Source organism: Pocillopora verrucosa, chromosome 11 (assembly GCF_036669915.1).
Source record: "Pocillopora verrucosa isolate sample1 chromosome 11, ASM3666991v2, whole genome shotgun sequence".
Classification (NCBI taxonomy): Eukaryota; Metazoa; Cnidaria; class Anthozoa; order Scleractinia; family Pocilloporidae; genus Pocillopora; species Pocillopora verrucosa.
In genome coordinates this window covers 10,165,313-10,186,130 of record NC_089322.1, presented here as the reverse complement: position 1 = coordinate 10,186,130, position 20,818 = coordinate 10,165,313, and the positions used below count along the sequence as shown (strand labels likewise).

The window sequence follows — 20,818 nt, the reverse complement described above, 5'->3', positions numbered from 1 at the left end:
AAATTTGAACCAAGGATAAAATTGAACCACAACACACACAGCTGTAATAATATGATATTTCCCACCAACACTACAGTATGAGGTTGAGATGCAGTCATATTTTATAGCTAAATTGTTCATTTTGAATGAACTAAACTTTAGAGCCCATGGCAGATATGAGTGCTTGGGAAGTCCTTGGTGTTCCCAAAGAAGCTCAGAGAGGACTCAGTGAACAAAGTTTTACTACGCCAACCCCTATACAGACTCTCTCCCTTCCACCTGCAATATTCCACCACAGGGACATCATTGGTGCAGCAGAAACAGTGAGTTGAATCAGAGCAGTTGGATTGGTAGAGGTCTCTTTTGCTATATCCATTGTTTGTTTACTTGGTTCCACAACTTTTTTAAATAATTATTTTTATTTTTTTGAGAGGGAGAGAGAGAGTGGAAAAAATACTTTTTCAACATGTACATGTATTTACTATGATGTACACCTTGCTCATTTACACGTTAGAAGACTTTCTCACACATTATAGCAAACAGTTTCTGTTACTTTAGAGCTGGTCTTTGACCTGAATTAATGTCTAAGTACTAAGAGAGTGTTGAATAATTACAAATATGACTTTTGTAAAAGCACTCTTGAGGAGAGCCGTTGAGCTGAAAGTATGTTTATAGTGTACCTCTTGAAAGAACTCAGACTGACTGACAGATGGATTGAAAGTTAAATTTTAATCTCTTAAGAAATAATTTGATAGTTCTTCCCTCAATATGTAGGTGTTATAATACTATAGTTGGTTGGCAGAATATTCTTTATGCAAGAATGTGCATTACAATGACATTGCTGTAAGTTTCTTAGTTCTCATATCATACGTAGGATGATGCTCTGAAATTCTCTGTTGAAGTTATGATAAAATCACTTGAGAGAAGTTTTGATTTCAAGAATGGCTGGTTTTTAAGGAGGATGTTATTTAAGTGTATTAATTTTAAAAATTGTTTGTATTTACAAGGGTTCTGGTAAAACACTGGCCTTTGGGATTCCAATTCTCACCCACATCCTTGGCCAGAAGACCAGTCAAGAAGCAGGAGAAACTACAGAAAATGCTACCAAAAATAATGCTACAGAAGCCACAGAAACTGGTACTGGAACATCCAAGCTCAAGAAACCACTCCTGGCGTTGATAATGACACCAACCAGAGAATTGGCTATACAAATAAAAAATCATCTCAAACAGGCTGCAAAACATACATCTTTAGAGGTAAACTTTATGTACTTAAATTGACAATTTGGAAGTTACCTCCACAGTTAGATTCTGTTTTCCATTGTTAGAAACTCAATTATCACTTTATTTTTATTGGCATAAGTCAATTTTGTCTCGATAGCCTTTATTTAATACTATTTTTTTCAGTAGAGCAGAAGGCAAACCTATCTCTTGTTTGGAAAGTGTTTTTTATATTTTCTTTTGGAAACATCAATTTGTAGCCTCAATAAGCTTAAGCAACTTAAATTGACAATGAGTCAACGCTGACATAAACATAAACTGAACAGGGCGTGTAGTTTTTTTTCCTGGTGGCCACTTGGCTCTTAAATCTTTCAAAGTGGTAGCCAGTTCGAAAAAAGTTGGTCGCCATTTTTAAAGACAAACAAAACCAATTTTTCTCCGCTGTCAGCGTTCTAGATAGACCCTCCAAAATTATGTTAGGAAAAAGATATTTTACGTGCCACAAAGTGGACACTGGGATGGATGATATACAACGTTCAAGCTCACCATTTTTGGAAACAAACTTAACGAGGAAGTTTGCCGCGGATTTATCTTTACAAATCTTTTTAACTCATTCGCCAATTTGGCGACTAATTTTCAGGATTTGGTCATCAAAGAGAAAAATTTAATCGTATTGGCGCCTGTATTAGGCGCAATTCCACGCCTTGCTGTATTGTTTTGTGGTATCATATTCTGGGCTGAAATATTGATGTTATCTTCGCCCCTTCATCAGCAAAGTATATACAAACCCTTTTGTTCAGAGAATTTCAATCCTACCCCTTATGATGTACCATTTACCCCCTACCCTCCCCTCCCTTGCCGCCCCTTCTAGTCCTGTTTCAACGTGTATCTTTTATCAGAGAAATACCCAGCAAGCAAAGTCCCTCAAAATTATTTGAATCAATAAACAATTGAAACTGAAATTTATTTTCCAAGATTGTCGCTGTGTTTGGAGGAATGGCACCTCAAAAACAACAGAGACTTTTAAACAAGTGTCCTGAGATAATAGTAGCCACCCCGGGAAGACTGTGGGATTTGATTTCCGATGTAAGTACCTCATGTATCATAAGTTGTACTGATTCACTTTCTTTTAGAGATCTGAAACAGTCGACACACACTTGTACATGTAGGTATGTTTCTCTTGAGATCGGTTGACCTGTGTAGTTTTTAGCATAAAGTTGGATTTCCAATGTCGCGTAAGTTTTTCCGTTCGTAAAACGCCGTAAAAATAATAAGCACAACTGTAAGCATTTTCCACTGCTATGTAAACATCATTACCTGGCGTGTTTTTTTTTCTTTCTTTTTTTTTCAATAACCAACAGTCAAATTGGAGTGTAGCCTCTTTATATCAAATGGATGATTCTAGAGATATCTGCTCGCGGCGTTTAATTTCAGGGGGAAGAGCATGTCTGCCGTTTGGAGCACTTGAGATATCTTGTAATTGACGAGGCAGACAGAATGGTGGAGCAAGGCCACTTTCAAGAATTGTCTTCAATATTGGAGCTCATTCATAGAAAGAGGTACATACCACATCTACATTTATATTAGCAATGGACTTCAATTTCCATTGAAACTTTAATTTTTTCAGGCTTCTCTTTCTGAAATGGTTTTCTTGACAGCCAACCTGTAAGCTGAGGTAAATGACTCTCTTTTTATAAAATTTTAACTTTAGTGTTTCTTTTTCGCAGTGATAATGATGAAGATGAAGGAACTGCAAAGCGAAGACATCTACAGAAGTTTATTTTCTCTGCAACTTTAACTCTTCCAAAGTCGTTTAAGAGGAAAGGAAAAGAAAAGAAGATCACAAGTGAAGAAGGCTTAGGTAAATCACGGCATATTTGACTCAGAGTAATAGAAGCTAGAGATAGCATCAACGTATTTTATCAGCTATTAGAGGAAAGGAAAAGAAAAGAAGATCACAAGTGAAGAAGGCTTAGGTAAATCACGGCATATTTGACTCAGAGTAATAGAAGCTAGAGATAGCATCAACGTATTTTATCAGCTATTACTGAAGGAATGAAATGATTTAAATTATCCATCATTTAAAACCCAAAAATTTGCGGCTTTATCAAGTGTGTCAAAGTTTTATTGTGTTTTGTTTTTGCTTTTGTCTTTGTTATCTAACATCTTAGTTAAACATGATTAAGTTGATCGGCTTGTGTTCTTCCGTCAACAGCAATACTCCTTGCATTTTACATTTTTAGTGTCGCTGATGGACAAAGTTGGGCTGCAGAAGAACAGTTGTAAAATTATCGATGTCACTAACAAGAGAGGAACCGTAGAAACCCTGACGGAAGCAAAGATCTCATGTGCAATTGAAGAGAAGGTTTGTAATAGTTGAGCTGACAAGGAAGCGAAACACTTCAAGATCCAGGATACACTTTTTATTACTTTTTATTATTGTTTTGAGCCAAATGCATCTACATGTACACCGCACTGTCTAGGAACATGATCCACGGAGCCACAGAGGTGTACCAAGTGAAATCGAAGGAGAACTAGGAAACATACAGTTGTTGTAAAAATCACCTCATTAAGATTTATTTTGAATTTTCTTTCTAGGACCTATATCTCTACTATTTCCTTTCCCGGTACCCAGGCCGTACTTTGGTTTTCTCCAACACCGTGGACTGTGTGAGGAGACTGGGCTCTTTGTTTAGGCTACTGGACTTTGACCCGTGGGTTCTTCACGCCAGCATGCAACAAAGGCAAAGATTAAAGAATTTAGACAGGTCGGGTGAAATGGAAAATACAAAAAACAATGAAACAAACGAAACAAACAAAAAGAAGAATAAAAACCAAGAACAAAAAAAAACCCACGAAACAAAGGAAAAAAAACAGCAAAACAGATCAAAGCAACAATTAGGAACCTAATTTTGTAGATAACGTGCTTTTTCCTGTTGCGTCTTTCACGTTCTTTATTCTGCAACTTGCTTTGCGCAAAACACGAGGCGACACGCGTGTTATGTGGCCTTGGATCAGAATCATCCTGATCTTATTACTATTTTTTTTTTCATCAAAACAGTGAGTTTAGTTTACGACCTGACTGACCTATTAAACCAATCCTGATTGACAATGGAATTTCCTTTATATATAGACTATAACTGGATCGCCTTGACTGATTAAAACCCGCCCCTCTCCCCCTTCAGAGAATATTTAAAGCTGGATAGGACTTATTTTACACCAGCATGAAATTTTGGCTGATTTTTTTCTTGCCTGTTAGATTTAAGCAAAGTGCGAGTGGCTTACTTCTGGCTACAGATGTTGCCGCGAGAGGTTTGGACATACCAGCTGTTGAGCATGTAATTCACTATCAAGTCCCGAAGGACCCTGATGTAAGTGCGCGCAAGTATGCGTGTACGGTTGGTTAGCTTGTGTCGGTGGTTAGCCTGTGCCGTAGGCGGGAACGGAAGCGATTGCTTTTTGGCGGCAGTGCTTTCATTCTCTGCGAAACTCTATCTTGACAAAAGGCTTTGGGAGGCACGCTGCTTCAACCAACCATGCGTTGACCAAGGTGTGGGCTACAAGTCTCAACTGTAAGAGAAGCTCAACCAGAATGTGGATAGCAAAGTTCGAACGCCGTTGACGCCCGAATTCTTTCTCTAAATTTATTTTACTGTATCGCTTTACTTTTTAAAACTTCATTTACTACGTTTTTGTTTTGTTTCCAATTTGAGTTAATGTGTGAGGTTTACCTACCGAAATCAAAACATAATTCATTTCAGTTAATGATTTTTGATTTAAAAAAAAAAATTGACTCTGTTCTCCAAATGCAGTTTATATGGAAGGATCAGTTTGTTATCGTTTATCGTCCTCAGTTGTATCTCGTTTAATAATGAACTGTTGTGTAATGATGTAACCACAATGTAAGTATTAACTTTAGCGCAACCATCTCATGTGATCCTGCGTTCCTAAATTCTTTCTCTGTGTTTGTTAACAGCTTTACATTCACCGCAGTGGACGGACAGCTAGAGCGAGCAGGGAAGGTCTGAGTGTCGTTCTTGTTGGCCCAGAAGAAATGGGATCATACAAAAAAATTATGAAGACGCTTAATGGAGGTGATGTATCTTTATTATCTCCAACGTATCTCTTTAACAGTTAAACTCTAAAAGGTTATTTGGAAATCCCCCTCAGTTTAAGGTGCCTACATTTCCTTTTTAGTTAGATAAATCTTTACGCCTCAACGTTAGTATGCAAACAATTCTCCATGCATACTGTTCTCTATATATTTCTTAAGGTGTTGACATGGAGATTTCGTCTAACAATCAAAGAGCTTCGTTAGTTGGTGATCATTTCCTCTATTCTCGTGGCTTTAAAGAGAACCTGCAGTTTTAAAACAAATACTGGTAAAAGGGCTCAAAATATATCAACTCAAGATATCTGGTCCTTGAAACCATACCTGTAACCTTGTTAATTTTTTTTTCCGCTTTCAAAACTGGCCTTCACGGCAAGTTCGAACCACCCGCGTTCGCCATCTTGTTAGGTACGCAAGGCATTTTGGGTTGATGACGTGTAATGGTTGCTCCGTTCATTCGTAGTTGGGTTTCCTGGGGTTTTCCCTCGCAAAATGGTTAATAGCGGAGCATTCGAGTGCATAAGTCGGGTAAAAACCAAGCAGGATACCAAGCTTCGCTTTGTTAGCTCGCCAAAATACAATAGTTATTGACGTTCATGGATTCCTGCCATTGGAAGGACATTTCTTCCAAAAGATTTGCGTGTGCGTTCGGAGCATTTCGAGGACCATTGCCTCCATAGATCATACCTAATGCGTGTACGGATAGCTTTGTTAACAGGAGAATGATTGGATACCCATTTGATAACAAGGTTAGAGGTTAATTTTAAGTACCCAATATCTTGTGTTTGATACATTTATAACCTTTTTAAAAATATTTACTTGGGGTGACAGTCGTTGGGAGAAGTTGGAGGTTGGTCACTCGTATGGATCACATGGTTAAGAAAATTTTTCATGGCACGAAGATGATACCCCTCTAGATGATAAATATTTCTTTTAGCTGCAACCAATATTTTAGAAGGAAAAGGTACATCGCAATCGACTCTAGGAGTTTACTGAGCCCGACTACAATTTAACAATTTAAACCCTTTACACCCTTAAAAATCAGTTTGCATTTTCTCCACACCATTTTCCATGAATTTTCGATGGAACTAACAAGGAGAGTTTGTTTAATAATCAAGAGTTTCTTTAGATGGTCGTTCCCTTTATTCTCGTGACCTTTATGTTTGATTCAGGAGTGATGCTGTCAGAAGAAACTAGATGCTAGTCATGAATAGGCGTGTAAGGGTTAACTTACAGTCTCTCGTGTCGTTTGTTTGTTTGTTTCATTTTTTTGTTCAGATTTGTTTTCTTGATTTTATTCTTTTTCAAATTTCGTGTTGCAGGAAACGAGCTAGACTCCTTTCCAGTTGATGTGTCTTTTATTTCCTCCATTAGGAAAATAATTTCTCTCGCCAAGCAAATTGACAAAGAAGAACACAAGTAGGTGAAGATGAAAGAAAAAAAAAGAAAGGAAAAGAGAAATATGGCAATTATCTTTTGGTTAGCCCTGTTGAAGTCCTAAATGTAATAACTGTCCTAAATGTAATAAAGTCCTAAATGTAATAACATTTGGTCCTAAGTGTAATAAAGTCCTAAATGTAATAACGTTTGGTCCTAAATGTTATAAGCCTCCAATGCAATCGTTTAACTGCGCTAGCGCACTGTTGTTATAGCAGACATCCACATTGAGATGTTAAAGTGACAGCTGTTGCACCAAAGAATCCTCTGACCAATCCTCATGGCATATTGCGGGCTCGCTGATGTTAATCAGCATCTTTTTATATGCTAAAGACGTAGGTTGAGAAGCATTGTCTACAAAACCTTATACTGATGTGCTTTTGGCATCAAATTGACAGACGCAAAAACAATGAGAACTCTGACCAAGAGCTCTCTTTATATCATTGGCTCAAACTCTTAAGTGAAACAGATTTTGACGATAACTTGTGTGATCAGTGCTGAAGTTAACACCTTATGAACCGCGTTACAAGAAAAAGGTAGTCCACTGACCTATACGTCTGACAAATTCCGGGCTCGGAAGTGCATTTTTTGTACTGTCTTCCCTTGCAAGATTTGTATGAGTCTGCATGAAATATATTCCTATGCGTTATTGACCAAGCGTGAGGTCAAATGGCTGGATATTGGCCGAGTTTTTTATTTGTTTTTGCGTTTTTAGGGACTGAGACGAAGTCTTGGTCCAAAAAAAAGGAGAAAAAGAACGAGGCTAATATCCATTCATCTTGACTGAACAAGCTTGGTCAATGCAAGAGAGTTTATATTCTCTTGGCTTAAACGTTAAGGGATTCATTGTATAGCAAAAAGATTTCGCTTTGATAAGAATCAAGAATGACTTGTTTATTTGGAGAGCCGAGAGTGAAAGCCAACTGTTTTTTTAGTACAATAAACCCAAGAGGGTCGTTTAATTTTTTCTAAGTATATGTCGACATTGTCCAAAATTTACGAACTTTATGAGTTTTCTTGCGCGGTATCAATTCGGGGAATCTCGAACGGGCGAGGGAATCATCTTGCCCGCTCAGGTATCCAATCAGAACACAGGATTCACTTCATCTTGCCCGCGGGCGCTGCTAGCTATATGATAAAGTGACTTACAGAGCTAGATATCTACTGACCAATCATATCTTATCCCATTTCACGATCACAGGTCTCGACATGTGGCTTTTTTTCCACGCGAGCGTCAAATTGAACTCTTGAGCTACAGCATTCAACACATGATGGTCAGTTGATGGTCTAATGAACCATTCTTTTTTTTTCCTTTAGCCCCTTAAGACAGGTTCATCAGTTCCTGAACCGAAATATCGGGAAAAAATATATACCGCAGTCAATCTCAAGTTTTATTTCATTTTTTGTCTTCATCTCTTCTCCCCGTCGTGAGGGGAGAAAATGAATAGATAAATAAATAAATGAAAAAAGATGGCTCAACAGTTTCCACTTATAGTCATATGGTACATGAACTGTTACCGAGGCGGAGTGAAGCCATAGAGGGCTAGAAATGCAACATCCTAGGTTCAAAATTGAATAAATCAAGATAGTCATTCTTATAAATGAACTCAAATGCTTCATTAAATCATTTGACACTGAATAACATTGATGTTCAAAATTTCAGTAACACTACTGATAATAATACTTTTGGATTAACATGTGATACAGCGAAATCATTCAAACTGCTCTAAAATGGTGCATCACTACTAACGACTTTAACACGAACGATAACATCAACAATAGCATGCTAGTTTATCATCATTTGCCGTCAATTTCTCTTCCAAAAAATTCCAATGATTACGTACCAATCGAGTTCATCCACTTGAACTTCCAGCCAAGCATTAGCCCACTTTGGACTAGAAATGATTTTCTTCGGCTCGATCAATAGACTGCTTAAAGGACCATACTTTTTTAGAAGGCTTCGAGCGCTGATTAAACAAGACTTCAATCCACCAGAAACATGAAGCCTTGGTAGAAATCGTTTCAGACGTTGCACCGACGCCCTGAATCGTGTATTAACTTTACGTAATGTTTGGTATGTGTGGCATGCATTACCAGCAAACAGGATGGCCGATGACGCTAACACTATTTCTAAGATTTTTTCTAAAACTTCATTTGGAAGTTTTCCAATGTGACATTCGTCATCTCCTCTCGCCGCAAATAAGTCGATGTCTACATCTGAAACAAACTGAACCTCCATCAGCTTATCACCATCATTCGCTATACCATTGTCGACTTCATTTTGCAATTCATACTCTGTCTCGTTTGTTCGGCTTTCATGAGTAAGTCCCTTAGCTGTATCTGTAGCAATGTCCGTGTCGTCACCAATGCCGAGCTAGCTGCTGAAACACTTGCTGACGGACTGAACACATGCTGCCCACCAACTCCTAGAGAGGAAACTATTTGGATATCGATATTATACAAGTTTGCTGCTGCATAAAGCGTAATCTGATCCCCATAGGTCCCATCTCGCGCCATATGAGTTATATAATCGTCCCAGCAAGCGAACTCATCATCTGCCAAATGCTCCAAAAGTGGGAAGCCATCGCTATCGTACGGATTACTTTTTAAGTACTCTACTATTTCTTTCCTCATGGTTTCAGGAGATCTCAAAATGCCTAGTCTCTTTGCCTGATGCGATAGTGCAGCAAATTGGCAATTGCCATCTCCAAGAGGATTGTAGACCAATTTAAAACCCTGATCTTCAATAGCCTTTGCATAATCGTCTCTTCTCATAGGTATGTAATACTTTTTGTAGTGGTCAATTTTTTTCTTTTTAGACAGCTTGGCGCATTTTTGTTTCTGTTTTTCTCGCTCTAGTGTTATGCTTGTGATATCGTCCACGGTGACCCATTTCCTTTCTTCCTTTCCTGAAAGCGGTGAGGTGTATAAAACCTTATAGGTATGCAACTTGATCTTACGTTTCTCGATACGACCCTCCGTCACATGCCGTTTATTCGATGGTTTCCCTCTCAAACGTATATACACTTTTTCTCCGATGCTGTAAACCGAGGGCAGATTTAAGCGAAGTTGTGCTCGCTGCATCCGCTTGTCACATCTGCTCGTGGCTCTTTTTGCTTGCTTTCGTAATTTCAAAGTTTGCCGGGAACGCCGATTACGGTCATTGTTAGTTGGGCGAACCCTCCCAGCGCTAGGAAGGATTTCGTCTTGTAATCTGCTCTCTCTAAAGGCGTTGCACTTTCGTGCAAAGTATATTTCGAATGGTGTTTTGTAAGCTATTACTTCCTTAGGGTCGTTATTTAGAATTCTTTGATAAAGAGGGAGCTGTTTCGCCCAGTTTACACCGTCTTGACCCATTTTTTGAAGGTCATATTCCATCTTGGATCTTAGTGTCCTGTGGCAACGTTCCACCTTGCCTTGTGATTGGGGATGGCGCGGGCGACTGTAAACCAATTTTATATTCATGCGATCGCAAAGTAATTTCAAAGCTTTCTTGAACTCCCCTCCTTGGTCGCACTGTATTATTTCTGGCGATCCATGTTCCATATAAATAGATTCCAGTTCACTTGCAATAACCTGGCTTGATTTGCTTTCCAAAGGACGAAGCCAAAGGAAACGGCTGAAAACATCAATCACTGTTAGAACGTATCTGTAAAAATGTCCATTCATCTTCACGGATTCTCTTTTGCTCATATCCATCAAATCTATTTGGTGCCTAACATGAACATCTCTGGCTCTGATAGGTTTCAGCTTCGCCTTATTAAGAAACTTAGCATTTCGGCGATAATGACTTTTGTCCGTGTTTAGAATGGTTTGTATTTTAGCTCGACTTACTCCTAAAAAGTTGTCCCTCAGTGAGCAAGCCAACTTCACCGCACCAGATCCTTTCGTCCTTTCAAATTCCTCAACCACTACTTTGTTAACCTCTGATGATTTTAACAGTCGCCGCCCCTCGTAATAAAGTGCCTTATCACCATGGTCTGCTTTCACTGATATCTTGCCGCCGGCTCTCCAGTATCGCACAGCAGCTGCACGCATTGCTCTCGTCCGTTCTTTCACCGGTGGTTGTGCCTTGCCTTCAACAAGGTCGAGCAGTGCTTCATGAACGTCGTCTGCTAAAACAGAGGGTTTCCGATTCCCTTCGAAGTTTTCACGATCTTTATGGGCCACAGACCTATCCCACAATGATGCTAGTAATGCTAAAATCACAACAGCTAAAACAATAAATCTCATGTTGAATCAATGCAAGCACTAGCGTTCCACATTCGATCTAGATCTCAAAGAAAACTGCCGGAATATTTCACAGGCTCGTGAAATGTTTATCAGTCGGATCCGCACTCAAGAATTTTTCCACACTCAGTTCAACCAATCAATTCAACGTTGCTGGGCAAATCTTTGTGTTACTGCCAGTTACTTTGAAACTGGAAAGTTAAGCGCTTTACGTGCATGTTATTCTCATAGTGCTAATTCAGTAGAAGAAAAGTCCGTTTTTTTTTAATTCTTGAAATCAATTTGTATACCGTTAGTTATACGATTAGTTGTACTCACATCTCGGAGAAAGCAAGGGAACAAATTTTTGCGTGAGTTTTTGGGGACCGAGACATCATTTACAGCCTTCAACATAAACAACCATTTTTAATGTTCATTATAAATCACTCGTGTGACTGTTTCCGGCCTTATATAAAAACGTAATCGAGCAACAAGTATGCGCTAAAAAGACCTGTTGCTTATTTCGAATTACAGTACTACCTCTTCCAGGAACCTTTTCCGTTCCTTTTAATTTTGGAGCTCAAAATTTTGCATCAGTGAGCTCGTTCATGACATGCACCAGATTTTTGTTAAGTGTCTGTTTTGTGATTGGCAATCTGAGCCGGTGATTTGTGATGATGTACTGGTCAGTAACTTCTTTGCATTTACACCTGTTAAATGTAAGTCACTGAGTATATGATTCGATGGAGACACATGCAATACCTTATTCGTTTGTCGCATTTGTTGCAGGCATTTCAAGATCAGGAGAACATAATTGTCCCACTTTTGTTCTCTCGAGGAGAACAATTATTTTGTCCATATTCATATACTCAGGGAGATATTCGAGAATTTTAAAGTAACAACCCTCTAGAGTGCTGTCACGAGATCCGAATTGGTAAACAAAATGTGCATGCTAAGAAGGTCTATGCAGGCAAGGAAAGAAAAAAAAATTTGTAGCCCAGCCTGCAAATTGTCCGACCTACAAGTCAGCGGACTCCCTTGTCCAAGTTTGTAATTTGGTTTATGACTTGTTAAGTCCATCACCGATCACACATGTATAATGTTATCCAATTTTCCCAAATTTATTGTACCTAAGAGTCTGAGCCAGTGACATATGAAGAGGTTTTGGTCAGCGTACTCATTATTTTGTCAGCTGTCATTTGATGCCATTTTTTTTATCAGTATACGGTTTTGCGGTCAATGCTTCTCGACTTATGTCTAGCAAGTAAAAAGACGCTGATCGGTATCAGCGAGCCCGTAATGAGACATGTATACTGGTCAGCGGTTTTTGGTGCAACAGCTGTCACTTCAACATCTCAATGTGGATGTCCGCCGTAACAACAATGCACTGAAGGAGTTATACGATTGCATTGGAGGCTAATTACACCTAGGGCCAAATGTTATTACATTTAGGACTTTATTACATTTAGGACCAAATGTTATTACATTTAGGACTTTATTACATTTAGGACAGTTTATGACATTTAGGCCTTCAACAAGCCCTTCGTTTTTTGTTTTGTTTGTTTGTCTTTTCGCGTAAGAAAAAGGCCCAAATTGATAATCGAGCTTGACAGCGCAGCATTTTTCGCACAAAGAATTGTTCACGCAGTTACGGATGTCCTCTCCTTCATTCTCAATTCCTTTCAACCCTCCCCCCCCCCCCCCCCCTTTCTCTTTGTCCTAAACTCCCCCTTTAATGAAAGCCATCGAACCATATTCACAGATTTAGGCGCAAAAAGTCAAGTAATGACTGGATACTTGCCTCTGCCAAAGCCATGGACATTGAAGTTGACGAAGATTTGTATCTTTTTCGATGAGATAATTCATACATTTTCATGCACATTCTTCGCTCCTGTGTGCTATCACATGGTCTGGGACTAACTAGACTACCAGCTTCAACATCAGTCTTAGGTGGTTTAGGCTTGAATGCATTTATTGTCAGAAAACATTTCAACGGAACGGGCGGAACTGGTGTTCTGGAACTTTACTGTCTTGAAGGTTTGATGTCACATTTTATACACTGTCCTGTTTCAGTTTATTTTCCTTAAAAGAGTTTTAACAGACTGGAAGATCTCGGAGATCAGGGAGAAAGGAAAGAGCGACAAGTAAAGCTGAAGCAATTGAAAGGTAATCAACTTTAGTTAAGGCAGACAATGGTTGTACTGACAGTCCCACCAAAATAATGGATCTTGCAGGCTGATGATATCTTAGTGCAATCAAAATAGGTTACATTTGGCTTGTAGTAGTAGGGTGGGGTGAGGATTATTGTTCCCATGGTTCTTACGTTGAGTTCTATGTGAAAGGAAAGCATGAAGAGATAGTGAACAGTCTTGATTTCCAGCCTTGTGTGGGTTAGCGTTAGCTTAGCCTGAGTCGAGTGCTCCTTTCATTTATTGGTAAATTTTTTTATAGAATCTATATCAGTGCCGTTTTATTTTACAGCGGAACTTACTGGTTTGCTGAAGACACCTCTGATTCCTGCTGGTTTTAGTGGAAAGTAACCCGACTAAAACTGGATCCCTTATAATGCCAGGGATCAAAGGTATTAAGAGCGAATTTTTTTTGATCACCGCGTGGGAGGTGGCACATGATCGGAAAAATCACTATCCTCATATCGCTCAGAGATACCTTAGGGTAAGTCTATAACGTGGTATAATTTTTTTGTTCAGAGCTGTTTTTATTTCTAGAAAATCACCAAACACTGTATCAAGCCCCACCGCCATAAAATGACCGAAATGAAGTCGACGAGTAGGGCAACAAAACCTTTATTCCTCAAAAGCGCAAAAGAAAGCAAGTCTTTCTGAATTTTACCTATTTGTATACGAGGTATTAAAAAATGATTTGAATCTAATAACGGGCTTGTTGACATAACTATGAACTATTGGCGAATATTTGAAAATAGCCAAAATTGATTGATTAAAAATTACATTTTGGAGCAGTTTTCAATTATAATTTTCCTACCTGGTATAACTCGGAATCACTTGAGATGAGCATTTTTACAAAGTGGAAAGAATGTTATTTCCATGGATATAAAAATAATTTGGGGCTCTTAATTACTGCGAAGAAGTAGCCCGTCTATTTCGTGCAAATCGCAATACCGCCATGTAAACAACCGCAGATAATCCAATTAGTGCCTCTTACTATCGAAGCCATAATTCCAACAAAATCTTATCGCTTTGACCTATACTAGATTGTAAACTGGATTTCTTAGGCTCACCTGGCGAAAAACACCTTTCTAAGATTGGTTCCTTGCCTCAATCTGTTATAAAGAGACTTGACAACAGCTTCGATAGTACAGCACTTCAGGCGGTGTATACCAAATCACAGTGAACACATCTCACGAAGGTTCCTGCCGAAAACGTCGCATTGCTGGACAGTTATAACCATATTTCAGCTTGGAACACTCACATTTTACAAGTCTGCCTTTCACAATAAGAATGGAAGTTTGTTTTTATAGAACGAGCCAGAGCATCCTGACAGATGAAATGAATCATTGACGTTCGTTTTTTGCGATGGTGTCACGCCATAACATGTCACTCGAAAGGAGGCTCGGTTACCAATACGCTCTTATTTTCTTTCCTTCTTATCCCCTATTTTTTATTCGGGGAAAAAGTTTTAAATCCAGAATTTAAAATTACCGTTGTTTGCATTTTTTAAGCGCGATACCACTCATGCGTCACCCTAGACTGCTAAATGAATTAGGTATATGTTACTACAGCATAGAGGAAATTTCACTGCATTAATTTTTAACGACCGTAAAAAAATGTGTTATCCTATTTTGGTAAATTGTGACGGCTTGCAGGGTAGATAGGTGCAGGAGTGGAAAAATTAAATTGGGAGTAGCTTTCTAAAATACTCAGCGCTTAAAAAAATTAATTAGATTAGGCACAGTTTCTAACCATAATGAGCGTCGCGCCATAAATTTTCCAAAGCAAACTAAAATGGTGTTTTCGTTTGGCCGCCGATTTTTTAAGAGGTGAGCGTACCAAATGGAAATCAATTGCTCCTTTCAAAGATTAGTTGGGGGATGCTGTTCCCAAGATAAGCGAAGTCGAGTTGCAGGAAAAGCTTCTCTTATAGTCCCTCTGCGCTTATGTGAGAAAGAATATCAGCACACAAACAGGCTGTGGGCGTGAATGATGTTTGAATCGGAAGTCGATCTCATTTTAGCACGGGCATCGATATTCACGTTACCTTCCAATATTTCGGTATCTCGATAGCTCCGTTCATCGTAAGCAGCCTTACGTGAGCAAGATCGAAGCCCTTTGTTTTAGCTGTACCTGTCAGCAGTGACGAATTACATGTAGCTTGAATATTGGTTTCATTGACCAGGAAAACACCTAAAGTATATGACACTGTATTCTTTCCTTTCTTTCTTTCTTTCTTTCTTTCTTTTTTGCTTTATAAAACCCATTCAGTTAGCTGGTATGGAGGAACTTCCTGATTTCTTCAATCTCCGAGGGTACGCCGCCTCTGTCTTGTCGAGAATTCGGGATCTCAAAGAATGGCCGATTAATTGTTTGATTAAGGTACAGGAAACAACTTTTTCCGAGTTCGAGTTGAGAAAACTGTCAAGCGATGGCCATTATCATCGTAGCAATCAAGGTACAAAATCGAAAGGTTTAAATTGATGAGCGACGCTGTCGTAAGGAAAATTTAAAAAAAAACAACAACAACAAAAACAAAAAAACAGAGATTGTGTAAGTCCAAAGCTTTAAAAAATGTACTTGTAATGACCCACAGTCAGGCGATATCAAATAACACGTAATGTCTCGCGGCCTGATACAAGCGGCCGACTTTGTGACTCGAAGATTTACGTTTTTAGTGAAGTTTAACGTTCAAAGTGCTTAGATAAAGCACGAAATTGCTAGTCTGTTGTTCTGTTTACATAGTCGGTAGAATTTTTCCAGTGTCATTAGAAAAGAACGCCTCACCGTGGAACCTGTCTGCCTGCCACTGTCATGGTAGACCTTTATCGATCCACTAGGGACACGTAGGTGATGTATATAATCACGGAGCACAAGACAATTAACTTCCAGTTGTTTTAGTTAACTGGGAAGTTCGTCATTTGAGAGTTACGCATGACGTTTGTTTTTCCCGCGAACGTCAAAAATTCAATTTCTGTCGTCTGTCTCTAGGCGTGTGTACACGGAATTAAGTGGTTTGATTTATTTTATTTTATTTTTTGTGCAGGATTTTTTTAAGAATTCCATAAATAGGTAACAAAATGAAAGGCAAGCTTGCGTTTGCCGTTTTGCCGTTAAACGTCATGCTTAAAGTGCCTATGGATAAATAGAAATCTTTGCAAGCGCGTAGTCGTGGAAATAGAGTCGATAACAACGCATGTATAGTCAGTACCAGGGGGTGACTAAATTTACGAAAACGTCAAAAAGTAGTTTTTCAGAATGGCACTGATTCAAAACACTCAAAGAGATCTACAGCGTTTTTAAGTGAATTCGCGCAGGTTTTTGTTTAAAACATAACACTGACTAAGAAATAAATATTAGTTGGCAGGCACTCGGTACAGCGATGTCTGCAGACGAATGCCTGTCTGGGTGTCCTGTGCACGTTTAGCGTGATTGCGTGACAAACATGAGTGATGACACACGACTTCGTTGGTGAACATCGTTGTGCCATTTGGGGAGCCAAACGTTTCTTAACTGAAACTGTAAGCAATCAAAGCATCTTGGTTTATCGTGCTAAAAAGACTTTTGTATATACTGGAGTTGTATGGAAGCAGAAATAAGTCAAGAGTTGCGATGTTTTGCGATGATTTATGAACAGCTCCGAGTATTGTAAATGGTCAAGCCGGACGTTGTAAACACTTTTCAAGTGAACATGGCGATTTGAAACAAAGTAATGGAAACATCACTCCTTAATTACTGGTTTCAGAAAGTAAGGGTAACATTTTGAGTTTCTGATAAAGCACAGCTCAAAGCGGTAAGATTTTGAAGAAATTATGGCTTCGATAATAAAAGAATAATTGGATTATCTGCGGTTGTTTACACGGCGGCTTTGCGATTTGCACGAAATAAATCGGGCTATTTCTTCGAGTAATTAAGAGCCCCAATTAATTTTTATATCCTTGAAAAGAACATCGTTTCCAATTTTCAGAAATGCTCATCTCAAGTGATTCCGAGTTATACCGAGTAGGAAAAATTTTTATTGAAAAACTACTCCAAAATGAAATTTTTAATCAATCAAATTTTGGCGATTTTCAAATATTCGCCAATAATTCATAGTTATGTCAATTATCCCGTTATTAGATTAAAATCATTTGTTAATACCTCGTATACAAATAGATAATATTCGGAAAGACTTGCTTTCTTTGCGCTTTTGAAGAATAACGTTTTTGTTGGCCTACTCGTCGGCTTTCATTTCGGCCACTGTTATGGCGGTTGGGGCTCGATATAGTGTTTGGTGATTTTCTAGAAAATAAAAACAGTTCTGAACAAAAACATTATACCACGTTTATAGACTTACCCTAAGGTATCTTTGAGCGAAGTATGAGGTAGGGCTTTTTCTAGGCAGGGCCACATTTTTTTGATTTCACGCGGTCTCCAGAAAAATTCTCTCTTAAGTGGACAAAATGATGTGTTGCTAAACACATCGTTTTGTGATCTTTAGTGAGAGTATTATTAGTGATTTAACCGAGCTAGTGTCAACTGAGGCTCCTTTTGTCTTGTTTTGTTTGTTTGTTTGTTTGTTTGTTTGTTTGTCTTTTATATTCTCTTTCCTGCTGCCATCCGCTGGTTTTCTGGTCCGTATGTTTTTTTTTTTAATAAGTAACTGCTTTTTTTCCTTTCCTATCATGTGCCAATTTAAATGTTCGTTTTATTTCGGTATTCACAGCCGAACGAATTTGGAAGATAATGAAAAAGTGGGCTGTTGAAGCTGTAAGAAGAAAGAAAAGAAACAAGAAAAGCAAACGTAAGTTGCATTCTTCAAACGAGGTCGACAACTGATCGTGAAAGAAGAAGGGAGATTAAAAACACGAAATGGAGAAAGATTCTTACTTGTAACACCTGGACTGGAAGAGAAGAGTTGATTTGAGCAAGGTTGACTAGTCAGTGGTAGAATAAACTAAAATCTCGTCTTTAAAGTCTTTGACCCCGATGCTATATGGATACAATGTAACTTGAAGCAATGGCATTCATAAATCTTCGGGACGACCACCATTCAGGACTCGCGGGATAATACGACTGGACAACGAAACTAGTCACAGTATGACAACACATGTCCACTTGCCGCATTCGTGATTGTGATTTGAATTGATTTACCGATGTTTGTTCTTTACTCAGTTGGCCCGAATTTTAAAAGTTCGGATTGTGTCAGTCACATATTGCCGTTGGTCATATGTTTTAAAGGAAATCATTTTCACATGCTTGACAAATGTTGTCCACAACCCTTGCGCGAGTTCATTTATAAAAAAATTTTAAAAAGACTATGTAGATTCGCAGCAGTAAGCAGGAGATTCAGTAAAAGCGGGTCTACCGCCGTTTGTTGAGCAGGGTCTCGTGTTTAGGGTTCACCTTAAGCCTTTTCTGGCACAGTCGCTTATACATCCTCGGCAGCTACTAAATGTATTTAGACCCCAGGATGTGAGAGAAATCGTTGGAAGGCTGTACGAAGATTTTAAGATAAGAGGGCCAAACTACACGTAGGTGTGCATGGCGTACGTGAGGATGACGTGATAATAACCCTTTCCAATAAAGAAGTTCATTTACTGAGAAATCACTATAAGACTCGTTCACACTAAACTTCCCTTGAATCTGTGCCGTTTAGTTTATGCGTGAATGGTGTTTTGGTATCAATGCTATGTGTTAAGGATATCGAACAAAGACACAGCATTTTTTGTTTAGTGAGATCAATTGTCAATTACTTTAATTTGTGTGCCTAGTTACGATCTTAGTTACAATGTTTATCTTTTGCCCGATTGGTTTTGAAATAGGATATTTTAGCGTAACCACGCGCATATAAAAGCTTAAAAATTAGCGTCCCTATACGCCAGAGTTTCTTAAGATTTCGCCCTTGAACAGCAATAACTTCGTCTTTCGTTCCAAAACTTTGGACCAAGCGGGACCGATATGTAAGTGATTGGTTAGTTTTATTTCAATATGTTTAAGTTTAGTTTTTCACTTGGGCGCAGCGCCACATATGTACTGTGTTGTAAACAGTAAAACTCATTATCTTGAAATCGAAGGAGTATTTTGAAATAACTAGACGCTCACACGTAACGCCCACCATTTAGTCTTTGGGATGTTAATCAGCCGAACATGGTCATCGGGTAGCCGATCTTGAATCTTCGATGTAGTTTAATTTAGCTTTTATGATTTGTTTTTTGGTGAATTCACGTTGATTGTGATTTTAATCGCCGTTAGCGACATAGCGCACGGTTAAGCGTTTCATTCATGCATTCGTTATATATATTGCAATTTCAGTTTCCGATCGTGATCGTGACCGTGATATAAAAAAAAATCGTTGATAGTCATCTGGTTTTCGTGGTTTCATTACGACGGTTAAAATAGTTCCCACATCAGCGACAATTAGAAAACACGCATAGCGACACCCCCGAAGTTTCTCTTTCGTCGCAAGCGTCCACTATGAGAATCTGGTAATATGTAAGTGTAATCACTAACACCCGAGTGAAATTTGCGATTGACGTGGAATAAGCGCAGGGCTTAGTCGTTATGTGAAATCGGATGACCCGATTCTACCTTGTCGATCTCTGTCCTGATGACCGAACAACATACCAAACTGAACCCAAGAAGGTCGTGGTGAGGTGGCTTGATTTGTGATCTTAATTCCATTAGGACAAACTCATCCACAAAGAACCAGTTTTAAATATGGCTCGGTCTACACTGTACGCTTTTATGAGCCGTGACGCTGTGCAAGCATTGCCTTCTTCTTTACGAGTTTTTTCATTTCGAACGCAATTTGGCATTGTCATGGTTAAAGTGAATCTTTTCTTTTGTTGGGTTTTGTTTATTTTGAGGCTATACTTCCTCCACTCCTGTCGAGTGCGGGCCAGATCTTCAATTTCCAGACAGATGCAGGGGTATCACTAAGGTTTTTTATGACATGTTTGAAAACGGCATCCGAAATGAAAAGAAAGTGCGAAAATGAGAGGCAACTAGATATCCACACAATTCTTAATTTTAACACGGGCACCATCAAGGCGGTTTTAAAAATCTACATTTTCTCTGATAATGAATTTAATTTATAGTATTATATGTATTACACCATTATGCGAGCCAAATGCTGCATGAGACAAAAACCTTGACTTAGTGGATCACGTTCTGCAGAGCGTTATCCATCGATCTGAATTCAATAATTTGGCCTGCTGGTCACTGGACTTGTAATGAGATTGAAAATGTTACAACTGAATATAATAAAACCTATGAAGAGTTAACATAATCCTCACACAGGACTTGCAAACTGGTAATGCTCTTACTTGGACAATCGGGTCTATGATAGGCAGTCTAGTTACACTTCTTACGCTCTCATATTCTTGCTAGCAATGAGATCGCCGATAATGGATAAGTTATCATTTTTAAAATGCGGCACGGATTTCTTCTTAAGGTATATCGGAGCACGGGTTAACAAAACGGTTTGCATGTCCACACCACTAGCATAAACGCATTAAAATATATGGCACAGCGATTCCAGCACACTGAAGTCAATGGCCAACATAATATGATACGCATGCGGGGAAGCCAGCAAAGTGCAAAGCAACAACGGACAGCGATCGACATGAGAAAACTTGACGCTTGGTTCTAGCAGGGGACCGAGTTCTTGCGTGATTGTTGATGGCAATGCCCGG

General features: G+C 38.8%; 1 protein-coding gene across 2 annotated transcripts in view; it reads left to right on the top strand.

Moving 5' to 3' along the window:
• LOC131784988 (ATP-dependent RNA helicase DDX24) overlaps positions 1–20,818 on the top strand; it is a 49,717-nt gene that overhangs the window by 2,871 nt on the left and 26,028 nt on the right. Inside the window, exons 4-16 of one of the 2 annotated variants that reach the window (XM_066174409.1) lie at positions 142–302; positions 987–1,235; positions 2,175–2,285; positions 2,634–2,758; positions 2,927–3,060; positions 3,443–3,564; positions 3,798–3,967; positions 4,459–4,570; positions 5,176–5,293; positions 6,633–6,729; positions 12,719–12,796; positions 13,058–13,122; positions 13,438–13,538. In XM_066174409.1, the coding sequence (XP_066030506.1) occupies positions 142–302; positions 987–1,235; positions 2,175–2,285; positions 2,634–2,758; positions 2,927–3,060; positions 3,443–3,564; positions 3,798–3,967; positions 4,459–4,570; positions 5,176–5,293; positions 6,633–6,729; positions 12,719–12,796; positions 13,058–13,122; positions 13,438–13,496 (1,601 nt within the window). In that variant the 3' untranslated portion in view covers positions 13,497–13,538. Of the gene's footprint in view, positions 1–141; positions 303–986; positions 1,236–2,174; positions 2,286–2,633; positions 2,759–2,926; positions 3,061–3,442; positions 3,565–3,797; positions 3,968–4,458; positions 4,571–5,175; positions 5,294–6,632; positions 6,730–12,718; positions 12,797–13,057; positions 13,123–13,437; positions 13,539–20,818 lie in introns of those variants that run through there. The other variant, XM_066174408.1, reaches the window with a different exon arrangement.